Here is an 11,990-nt window from a genome sequence, read left to right as displayed (position 1 = left end):
TAGTTCATCAACTCTCCCCCAAACCCCTGCAGCCCTCTCCAGTTACTCCTCCATTTCTGCTGGCATTTGCATTGGTTTTGCTCAAGAGGGTTGTCCATGCTCCCCGTCTCTACCTACCCTCCTCCCATCGTCCCGGGAATCCATTGGCTAATCAGACTTTCACTTTCTCCGCTGTGCCTGAACGGCTCTCATCAAGGTCAACAATGACTCTACTCTAATGGTCCACTTCCAATTCTTATCTGATTTGAACTTAGAATAGAAGTTAGCACAGTTGATCACACTTTGAGAAACACCTTTGCTTCCTGGACAGCACTCTTCTGTGATTGTCTCTTATCTCTCTGCCAGATCCGTCTTAGTTTCTTTTGCTTCTTTCTCATCTCCCTGACCTGTGAACTTCGAAATGTCCCAGGGATTGGTCTTTGGACCTCTTCTCCTTTACATTTACCTGTATTGCATAGATAATCTCATTTAGCCTCGTGATTTTAAATCCCACCTGGTTGCATACAATACCTGTATTTCTACGCCCAGACTGCACCTGTCTCCCCAGCTCCCGTCACTACTAGACATCTCCATTTGCATAGGCTTTTCTTTTCTTTTTTAAAAGATTTATTTATGTATCATTTGAGAGAGAGAGAGAGTGTGTCGAGGCAGTGCGGAGGAAGAGAGAGAATCTCAAGCAGACTCCCCACTGAGAGTGCAGCCTGATGCGGTGCTCGGTCCCACTCCCCCGAGACCATGACCTAAGTCAAAATCAAAAGTCAGATGCTTAACCAACTGAGCCACCCCAGCGTCCCATGGATGGGCTTTGCAAACTCAATATAACTCTCCTAAGCCACTCCAGCGGCACCTTGTCCATTCAGTAAATGGCTGAAAACTCATTCTCTCTCTGCAATAACACCTCTCATCCATCAACGAACCAAACTGCATCCAGAATCCAACCACATCTTGCTGCCTCCACGACCACATTCTGGTTCGTATGTGGTCTGCGCTTTTTCTGTGTGGCATTTATTAGGACTTGATGTCTTTTTACTTGTGGTTTTTGTTTGGTTATTGACTGCCTTCCCACTGGAAGAGAGACTCTAAGAGGTTGATGCTTGGTCTGTTTCCTCCACTGCCGTGTCCCAATGCCTAGAACAGTGCCCAGCAGGAAGTTGGCTTTGAATGTGTATTGGGCGGGTGACTGTGAGGAATGTGACCATCTTACCCACAGACGTCTAACAAAGGCTGGTCTCTACAGCAGATCTTCGGTCTGTCATGCCATGGTGTTCTGGATTCTGGTCCTGGTGTTGGGCTCCTGAGGGTATTGGGGTCTATTTCTTCTGTTTAATTATGAAATGAAAGGAGAACTTGCCCCAGCGAAAATCCTTTCCAGTACCTCATCTGAGTAGCTGAGGGAAGTGTTAGTCAGGAGATGAGGGATAAGAACAGTGGAGGCAGAGGCCCCAGGGGCTCCTGAAGCACACCACTGGGGAGGTAACTATCCTTCTGAGCAGGCCGCCTGTGAGTCTGGATGTCAGGCACAGCTGTACTGAGCTCTACACGCGGAGATGTGCCAATGCTGGGCTTCTGCTGACTCAATCCTGAAAACATCTAATATCACTGAGACGTGCAAACTTCACAAAACATTGCATCTCTGCACTGTTCTCCTTTAGGGAAGCTTGTAAGGAAAAGGCAGATATCTATTAATTTAAAATATTGATTTGATTAACTTCCTAAAGGTTAATTATTTTGCATATGGAGGGACCCTGGTCTACAAGGTCAAAATGCAAAAAACAAAAGAGTATTTTACTGCCACCATCAAAATGACAAGAACAACGACTTGACAAAGTCAAGGACAAATTAAAGTTGGCACCAGGCAGAGGATCTCTGCCGCTGCCTACCTTGTCCTTTCTCCAGTGGGGGAAGTGGCATCTGTGTATTTGTTACATAACAGGAAGAAGGCGGGGACTGTGCATATATTTATTTTGCAATTCATAGACATGTGATAGGAAGTTTCCGAGACTCTTTGCTTTGCAGTTTCAAATATTTAGCGTTTCTATTGGTTTCCAGTTAGTGCTTTGTTGAATGTCTGTTAGAAGTGTTTTCCTGCACGGTCTGGCCTGTGCTTTGTGGCGATGTGACCACACCTTGTTAAGTCTCACCATCTGTCACTCAGGTCTTCGGTTTGCCTGGCACACCTCGTCTGGAGAGGTGCCCAGTTTTGTCAGAGATATTGAGACCACATAAGATAAATGCCTTCTAATTGTTCACACTTACAAAAATATCGGTATATGATGGAACAAAATTTTGCTAGCTATTCTCTCTCATTTACCCATCACTTATGGCACTTTATGCATTAAAAAAATGACGACAACAACACTGACCAAAAATATATTTTGTCTTTGCTCCTGAATGCAATTAATCTGGTTCTTCAGAATGGGAGACAGGTGCAGAAGATGAATGATTTTCAAGACACCCTTCTGAAAGCATGGGCCAGACCAGATGTGGACACCAGGCACTCTGACCCTCCCGTTTTGCCGAATCCCTTTTGGCACTGAGCCACAAGCAAATAATAATACAGAATTAAGGGCTATTGAAGGACCAAAAAAAAAAAAAAATCATGAACTCAGTTCTCTTTTCTGATAAAATGTCTAATTTTATCATTGTCAGAAAGAGTCAGTTAAACATATTTGTTAACCATGAAGTTCATGATCCGTTGCTGAAATTTTCCCTTCTCCACCAATGCATCCATTTTCATGCCCTCTTTTTTGTTTTACTTATTTATAGAAAATTACCTGAAGAGCCCCTGCCTGAGGCCTCCTCATGGATGAGTCGAACGTGACGTCATTCGTTGATGAGAAGTCCACCAACGCCTCCACCGCCAGGAATACCTCGGCTGGAGACCTGCGTCGGGAAATTCCAATTGTGCACTGGGTAATTATGAGCATCTCCCCTCTGGGCTTTGTCGAAAATGGAATCCTCCTCTGGTTCCTCTGCTTCCGGATGAGAAGAAATCCCTTCACGGTCTACATCACCCACTTGTCTATTGCAGACATCTCATTGCTCTTTTGTATTTTTATTCTGTCTGTTGACTATGCCTTAGATTATGAGCTCTCTTCTGGCTATTACTACACGATCGTCACATTATCAGTGACTTTTCTGTTTGGCTACAACACGGGCCTCTATCTGTTGACGGCCATTAGTGTGGAGAGGTGCCTGTCTGTCCTCTACCCCATCTGGTACCGATGTCATCGCCCCAAGCACCAGTCGGCATTTGTCTGTGCCCTCCTGTGGGCACTTTCGTGCTTGGTAACCACCATGGAGTATGTCATGTGCATTGACAGTGAAGGGCAGAGTCACTCTCAAAGTGACTGCAGGGCGGTGATCATCTTCATTGCCATTCTGAGTTTCCTGGTCTTCACTCCCCTCATGGTGGTGTCCAGCACCATCCTAGTGATTAAGATCCGAAAGAACACGTGGACGGCCCATTCCTCAAAGCTGTACATAGTCATCATGGTCACCATCATCATCTTCCTCATTTTTGCTATGCCCATGAGGCTCCTCTATCTGCTCTATTATGAATATTGGTCAGCCTTTGGAAACTTGCACCATATTTCTCTTCTCTTCTCCACAATCAACAGCAGTGCCAACCCTTTTATTTACTTCTTCGTGGGCAGCAGTAAGAAAAAGCGGTTCAAGGAGTCCTTAAAAGTGGTTCTGACCAGGGCTTTCAAGGATGAAATGCAACCCAGGCGCCAGGAAGACAATGGCAACACCACCACAATTGAGACTGTGGTCTGAGGACAGTGGCAGGAAACCATGGACAAAAATGGTGGGGCACAGATTATTTGTACTTTGTGCTTGGACTACCACTTCAGTGTGTCCTAAATATGGCACGGAAGGATGCCTCATCACCTGCATGAGATACTCATTGATGATAAGACCCTATCCTTGTACTGTATCTTCTGAAAAAACTCAAAATATGTTGGACCTCTATCATTTCTGTACCTATGAAGAAACCTTCGGTTCCTCCTCAGCTCTTCCAGCAGCACTTCCCATGAATTGTAGAAATTACTCTGGCAAGAACATGTACAGATGAGTATTGGTGGAGCCATGTAGCAGGAAGAACATGGGTGTTGGAGTCAGATTGACTCTTATCATTTGCTGCCTGTGGGAGTTCAGGAAAGTGGTTTGACCTCTCAGAGTCTCTTGTCCTCACCTATAAACTGTTTAATAGTAATAGTCCATTCCTCCCAGGATAGTGGTGAGGATGAAATGTGGAGTTACGATATGCTGCGCACTTGGCACATTGTCAATGCTCAATAAACATCAGTCTTTCCACCTTGAAATGCAAGAAGAGAGACCAACTTCTGTTTTGTAACTTGTGCATGCACGCACACACACATACACACAGCTCTATCACGTACAAATACTGTTATGTGTTTTCCAATGTTGAATGTACATTTATGAAGGTCTTTTTGCTTGAAGCATGAAAGCTTTTCACAGCACAACACCTCTGCTGGAAACATCTGCAGATGTTACAACATCCAACCAGCCACGTGTGAGAGCATTATCTTGGGTTGTGAAGAAAAACATTTGGCCGCCAGTAGAGGAGTTTCTCGTGGCTTTTCCTTCCCTCTGTGAGAATGCTTGATGTAATGAAAGTCTGTTTGGAAATCCTTTGCTTGATGTAAGTTTTCATGAATGGAACTTAAGTCACAAGTCTGTGAGGGTGATTATGTTTTTGGAGCCTCCCCTTCCACCCCCATGAAGTGATGGGTTGTTTATAGCCACAGAGTTGTCAGCAGCAGCCAGACGCAGGTTTCTGCACTTTCAACCCCATCTCCTCCTGAGCGCTTCTTTGTGTTAGTCCTGGGAGGAGGCCCTGCAGCAGGGGCTGATGAGTGTTTTGACCACATCTCAGAGGGTACGTGGACATTTTCCCCAAGAAAATCTGTGCAGGGCTTGGTCAATATCTTATTGCTCTGCTGCTCTCCTGCCATGACTTGTGTCTGAGTCTTCAAACAGCATGTCCTGGGTCTCCCCTAGGAAACCCATCATGGCTCATAGACTATCTTACCGTCTTTTGTTTCCTTCTGCCCCTTCTAACTGCTCCATAAAAATGGCAATGCTTCATGTGGTCCTAAGGGACTAAAATGTTCATGCCTATAAATGAACCCATTGGGATTTATCTTAACCATTTGTCTCCCAAGGGTCAGAGAAGCCATGATGAAAGGGTTCTGTTGCTGTTCATTTCTTCTCCATCCTCTGACTCTCGAAATGAATGATCACCTGTGATCTGATCATGGGAGGGGGGTGGTGGGCAGCTTCACTGGGGGAGATGCGCAAGTCTCTCCCACCCAGCCGAGCTTGGAGGCTCTTCAGTGGGTGATGACATCTGATTCAGAAACCAGGCAGCTTGTTTTCAGGAGCCCAGATGGGTGTGGAGTGCTGACATTTACAATGATCTTGTTTTTGATGGAAAACAGAGCATCTTCCCTGGGTAAGAACAGAATATGGAGGTCAGAGCGGCCCTCAGATTGCCACCATCCTCCGGGTGCTGCGCTGGCTTCTGGGATAGGAAAAAGGGATCGGCTTCATCTCATCTCAAAGGGATCTTTGGTTTCAAAGAGGAACCTAAAGACTCCAGGGAACAAGGACTTTTCCCCCATGGAAAATACGGTGAACTCATGAGAAGCCTCCATTGATTGCCTTCCTGCAGATAAAGTGGGGAAATTGAATGTGATCATAAATATAAAAATTCTTCCAAGCTTTTAAAGAGCAATGTCTTGCAAACAGGTAAGATTCAGAGTTTAGCAGTGTTCCAAGGACAAATTCCTCTCTCTTAAATAAACCCATTCCCCAAAGTGAACTATAAGGTTAAAACTAAAACAGGAAGAGTTAAGTAAATGTGCACATATGGAGGAGAGTAGGCTAGATATTTTCTACCCTTTGTGCATGTAGACACTTTGCCTGAGTCATCATAGGCTGTGTGTGTGTGGGGGGTGCGTTTCTATGACTTCCCTGGGCCCCAGGAGAAGGTTGTTCAGATACAATGATTGTCCTTGATGAAGGGAACAGATCATCACAGATTGCCTTCTCTGCCAGACTCCATGATGTGAGCAAGGCCAAGATGAGCAAGTGGAAAACCCTTGTGGTCTAGAATAGGAGTGAGGGACGCACACGTGTACTACAGCTCCAAGCTGCACACGAATCAAGGATGGGGGAGTGTTCTAAATGAAGTTGTGTTGAGGTCAAGAGGAAGGTTAAATCCCATGTTTTGTAGTAAAAAAAGGACCATATAATGGAGATGCCTTTTGGTTGCTGGAGGGCAGGTAGGATTTCAGAGGAGCAAGGAGGTGGGGAAGCTGGCAGAGCGCGACCTGAGCAAAGGTGTGCACACCACCACCTGGGAGAAGCAGGGCCGGTCGCTGTGTCTGCCAGGGGCTGGCTGGAGAAGCAGACCTTGGAGACTTATATGGTCATGCTCACCTTCCGGCTCTTCTCTCTTGGATGCTCTGCCTCTGGTCTCCTGGCTTCACATTCTTCAAGACTGTTGGGACGTAGCCCCCAGGACTTCTCTTTACATCCTTTCTCACTGACATCCTGCCTTGCCATGGGTGGCGGTCTCAAGTTCTTATCTCCACAGGTCATCCATTGGCCTTGATGAGGTGGCCAGGTGACCAGGTGACCTCAACTCTTCTCCTTTCTGGGTGACACTCTGAGTCTTAGGGCAACTCATTATCAACATACTTCTGAGAAAAAAAAAATGCCCCAGGTCTGCCTTCTGACCCTGCTCTCCCATCCTTCACCTCCTTCACCTCCAGATGCCCACTGCCTTGGACTTCTATGTCCTGAGACCTCATGTGTCTGACCTCTGTGTCTGCTGCTTCTAGGTGTCCCTTCTGTGTGGTCTTGTCTCTGTGCTGACGGACTTCTGGTGTCCCCAGCCCATCACTCTCCCTGTGCCCCTTGATTCTCTTGCCCCCTTGCTCTTCTACCTGCCCTTTGTTTGGTTGCTCCCTGGCCCCTACAAATCTTCCAAGTGGCATGGAAAGCCCTGGCCACCGTCTGTGGAGGGCTCCTGCAGAGTCAAGGTGCCAACAGCTTGGCCCCTTTTCATGACTCATGCCCCGGGCAGCTCTTCCAAACCCTCTCCCTCCTTGTCTCTCTATCTGATGCCTTTCCCCTCACTGCTGCTCTTCCCTCACCACCTTCTTCACGGATCGCTGGAAACAAATCCAGGCCGTTAGGCAATAACTCTCCAACACTCCCTACTGTCCAGAGTGACCTGATTGGTGCTGTGCCTTCTTTTTCTCTTGCCTGAAGGTTTTTCTCCCCTTCCACGTTTTCCTATCCATTGGCTTCTCAGCTTGTAGTCTTACTCCTGTTAGCAACCAATGTTATTTTCTTGTTGCAAGTAAAAAGCCAAGTCCTTATAGTGATCTATATAGGGTTCTACATGATCTGGGTCCCCTCACTCTCCCCAGGGTTAGTGGGGCTCCTCCTCCAGACATACCTGCTTCCTTGCAATCCTTCAAAGATGCCAAGTACACTCCCACTTCCAGGCTTTTCACCATTTTGTCCCTTCTATCTGGAATGTCCTCCCCCTAAGTCTCTCTCACTTCCCCTCTTCCCTCAGGCTTCTGGTCAGATGTCACCTCAGCAGGGAGGCTCCCACTGCCACCCAACACATGGCCACCAGCCTCTCCGCCTCTCCCTCCCCACGTGGCTCAGTTTCTCCTCAGAGCTCATCACATTGCCACTTTGTACATCCATTTTCATGCTTGCTCGTTCTGGAGGATAAGGTGCTGGAGGGCAGGGACTTCCTTTTGCTCTTGGCTATGGCCCCAGCCCTGGAGGAGCAGGTGCTCCTTACTTGTGGTGGTGAGATCATGGGCCTCTTAAAGGCTCAGGTCACTCCGATCTTAACACAAGCAAACCATCAAAAAAAAAAAAGCGCCAATCCCTACTATCCTGTTCAGCATCTATCTCATCTCCCTTGCTTCACAGAGAACTTCTGGAAAGGCTCCTCCACATTTTCTGTGTTATGGTTCACCCCTCTACACTAGCTGGCTGACTTACGACCTTACTGCCACACTGAATCTGGCCGAGCTTGGAGTACAACATTGCTATGTCTGTTGGGTTCTTTTCTACCTTTTGTGGCACTGGACATATTGACCATACTCTTCTTGAAAATATCTTTTCTTTTGAGTTCTGATTGGTCATTTTCCCTCTAACTCTCATTTTTAATCCTAGTCTACCAGTCTGGAGGTTTACCACCTCTTACCTTGTCCTTCCTTGCTCCTACCTTAAGTGGCCGTATCTTCTGTGGTTCAGTAGCTGGACCTCTGCTCTCTTGTTCTGCATACTCTCCGGTGGTATCCTTATCCATAATGGCTTACATACTTATGACCCTCACGTCCCACTGACTGACTTAACTCTGTTGGGTTCTAGTCCAGTGTATCCAATGACCTAAAGGGCATTTGGACGTGGTGTTTGCAAATACCTCAAATGCAAGCTATCCAGTTACCCACCATTCCTCCTCTATTCTTTTCTCAGTGAATGACACCACTTGTCACCCTGTCACCCAGCAATGCTATTCCCTTTGCACAGACTGCTCTTCTCTCTTTTTAATCTAGCAAACTCCATTCATTCATCTACATCCAGCTCATGGATCAGTCACTCAGGGGTGCCTGAGTTCCTGGATGACAATTTCACAGTTTGCTTTCTTTTTCACAAGAATAGAAGCAACTAGGAGAAATCTTCCCCATCTTACCAACATCATATCTGTGGATCTAGCTGCATGTCTCTGTGCATAGACTCCTCCCTTTTTATTTTGAAGGAACTCACTGTGTCCTTGGCTAAGGTGAGCCCTCATACCTGGGCTAGCTACAATTTTGGTAGGTACAGTTTTGAAAAATGACTCCAAAAATTATTAACCTCTTTTCTGTGACTAAAGCCAAGATATCATCACTTCTCAAGATTTTGTGGGTTGACTGAGATCAGCTGGGTTCTTCCTATTTGGGGTTTCCTATGGCTACAGTCAGATGTTGGCTGAGACAGCAGGGGTCTGAAGGCGGGACTGGGCGTGGCATCCAGGATGGTGCCCTCATGGGGTTGATAGATAGCTGTGGGCTAAGCTGGAGAGGTTTTCCAGAGTTCCTACACTTGGCCTCTTGAGGTGCTAGAGTCTAGAACACAACTGTGTTCTGAGAGGAACTTTCCTGAGAATGAGCTTTTCCAAGAGGCAAAAATCAACTGTTGATTTCTCACTTATTTGAATGAATTAACATGTGGTTCAAAATACAAGTTTTCCCCCCTCTTGTTTCATTCATGTATAATTGACACGTATCATTGTGTTCCTTTTAGCTATACAACATTACAATAAGTTTTGATAAAGACACAATGAAAAACTTTCTCGTAATTCTAATTTCACTTTTCAAGATAATGTATTTCCCAACAGGACTCACTATGAAATCTTGGTCCTTACTTTAATAAGATTCCCTTTTGACAAATATTTCCAAAAACCAGTCATCCTTGGATATGGAGATCTTCTTGTGCTATTTTTAAATGTGTACATGTAAGTGTTAACACAAAGGGTTGAGTTGTCAAAGCAGACTCTTTGTGAATTGCAGATCTTACCCCATGGAAAGATAATGATCCAAAGGTCACAGGCAAGCACAGGCACAAATGAAACCCTCTTTTCTGGAGGAACCCCAAACTGAGGTGCAGCTCCCAAAACATCCCTTTTTCCTATGTGAGAATGTAGCTTAGCTTTAAGCTGGTGAGTTCTGAACAATGTAGGTGAACACATTGTTTTCAAAGGACAGCATTTAGGTTTGAGGTGTGTCCATTTTGCAATTCTGTTTATCACACAGAAAATGTGTGTGTCACTATTCCTTCTTCTCCAGTCTTGTGTCCCATAAATCTATAAATTCTAAATTTATTTGCAATAACCAATCTTGATAGATCAGCTGTATTGTGTTGAAAATAGAACTAGTTTCCCAAGTATAATACTTTTAGAAAGCAGTCTGAATGAGATTTGTGTCTTTACAAGGAGTCCTGGTTGAGGTCATTCATTCCCCCAAGGCACTCCCTGTAGGGAAGGAGCAAGTTATACCTGACGCTAAGGTTTCCTTTCTAAGGCCTCAGCTAACACCAGGACTGTGAATGCCTGAGGCAGAGACTGTTCTTACTGCAAGGCAGACAGAGAGGAGGACCCTGCCCTTGCAGCGAGAAGACTAGGACTTAAAGCCTGACTCATCAGCTGTGTGCGAGTCAGCAAGTTTCCTCCCAAAGCAGATCCTGAGGCAAGGATTTGGTGCAAATTATTTATTTAGGAGGTCACCCTAAGCAGTGATGGAGGGATTGGGATATTTAGACAAGAAAGAGAGGAAACCAATATAGAGTGAGTTAGTGAGTAAAGACCCAGGAGAGTGGACACTCCTGAGAGACACATGTAATCCACTCAGCACCACCCTCCTGGAGGGATGAAGATGGTGCTGAGCCACCACCTCCTGCCTCTTGTAGGCAAAGGTTGCTCTTAGCGTGACAACTCCCGGCTCCTCTGGGTATGCCGTGGGTCCAGCTCCTCTGGGTATGCCCTGGGAGAACACTGTAAAGCAGAGAGGCTTAGGAAACTTAGGCAGGTGCAGCTCCGCCTGTAGGTGACCTCAGGGTGCTTTCAGGGCTAAACAATAGCATTTGCTCTAATGGGATAAAAATAATCTGCCTCACAAAGCACAAAGCAGTCATGCCAAATATAAATGAGATAATGTGTGTGAAACTCCCCCCAAACTGGGAAACATCAATCAAAAGGCAGTTACTCCTTGGGGCACCTGGCTAGCTCAGTCAGTAGAGCATGCAACACTTGATCTCGGGGTTGTAGGTTCAAACCCCATGTTGCATGTAGAAATCACTAAAAAATTAAAAAAAAAAAATCTAAAAAAAAAAAAAAAAAGAAAAGAGTCCTTGCGGACATCATGCTAAGTGAAATAAGCCAGGCATAAAAGGGCACGAGATGCCTGGAACAGTCAAATTCATAAAGACAGAATGGAGAAGGGCGGCTGCCAGGGACTGTGGGGAGGGGCATGGAGAATTCATGTTGGGTATAGACAGATTTTCAGTCTTGGGAGATGAGAAGGCGCTGGAGACGGACGGTGACAATGAGTGCAGATTATTGTAAATGTACTTAATGCTACGGAAATGGACACTTAGGAATGGTGAAAATGTCATGTATACCTTGCCACAATAAAACAATTAGTTCTTATACTTTCAAGGCACTGGGTGTGCTCCTCAGAATGCTTGAGTGTCTGGCCCACCGATGGGCCCCCAGCCCATAGTCTTGATGACAAGGAATGAAGACAAACTCGTCACTCTGGGGGGTGTAGCACCAGCAACATCTCCGGTGTGAGCAGACACGGGGCCAATTCAACAATACCTCTCACGATCTGTACTTGCAAACGAGTGTGCAAGCCCTGCAGGATCTTGGTGAAGCCACTGCAAAGGACCAGAGGGCAACCATTTTTGGGCTTTGTGGGCCATACTGTTTGTGTTGCAATGACTCAACTCTCTCTTCGAGGGAAAGCAGCCATGGACGATAGATCAGCGAGGGAGCATGGCTATATTCCCGTAAAACTTTATGGACAGATACTGAAAATTGAATCTCATGTAAATTGTCACTTGCCACAAAAATTTCTTCAGCCATTTGAAAATGTAAACAACTACTTTTAGTTGGTAGCTTGCATAAAAACGAGTGGCAGCTCACTGTGGTGGTCGTGGGGCTTTGCCGCCCTGGACCTGGAGTATTTTGGGATTCCCTCTTCTGGAATTGCTTTTAATGTGGCCGAAACACATCTGTCTATATTCCTGATCTCAGTGGTGGCCAGTCACCATTGTGCCCTGAAGATCTGGCTGCAAAAGGACCAGCAGACACCTTGACTCAAACCTGATGGATGAAATTGACAAATCTGAATAAATCAGAGAAACATAAGGTGATACTAGAAAAC

At 45.8% G+C, this 11,990-nt stretch overlaps 1 protein-coding gene across 1 annotated transcript; it reads left to right on the top strand.

Annotated features, from left to right (window-relative positions):
- Positions 1 to 2,775: 2,775 nt before the first annotated feature.
- Positions 2,776 to 6,846, top strand: MAS1 (MAS1 proto-oncogene, G protein-coupled receptor). The gene has a single exon (XM_059176624.1). It carries the CDS (start codon positions 2,803 to 2,805, stop codon positions 3,778 to 3,780), a length of 978 nt encoding a protein of 325 aa, XP_059032607.1. The 5' UTR covers positions 2,776 to 2,802; the 3' UTR covers positions 3,781 to 6,846.
- Positions 6,847 to 11,990: the final 5,144 nt, after the last annotated feature.

The sequence above is a fragment of the Mustela lutreola genome, chromosome 6, assembly GCF_030435805.1.
Source record: "Mustela lutreola isolate mMusLut2 chromosome 6, mMusLut2.pri, whole genome shotgun sequence".
NCBI classification, from domain to species: domain Eukaryota; kingdom Metazoa; phylum Chordata; class Mammalia; order Carnivora; family Mustelidae; genus Mustela; species Mustela lutreola.
The sequence above is the reverse complement of the archived record's forward strand: the minus strand, read 5'-3'. Positions and strand labels throughout refer to the sequence as shown.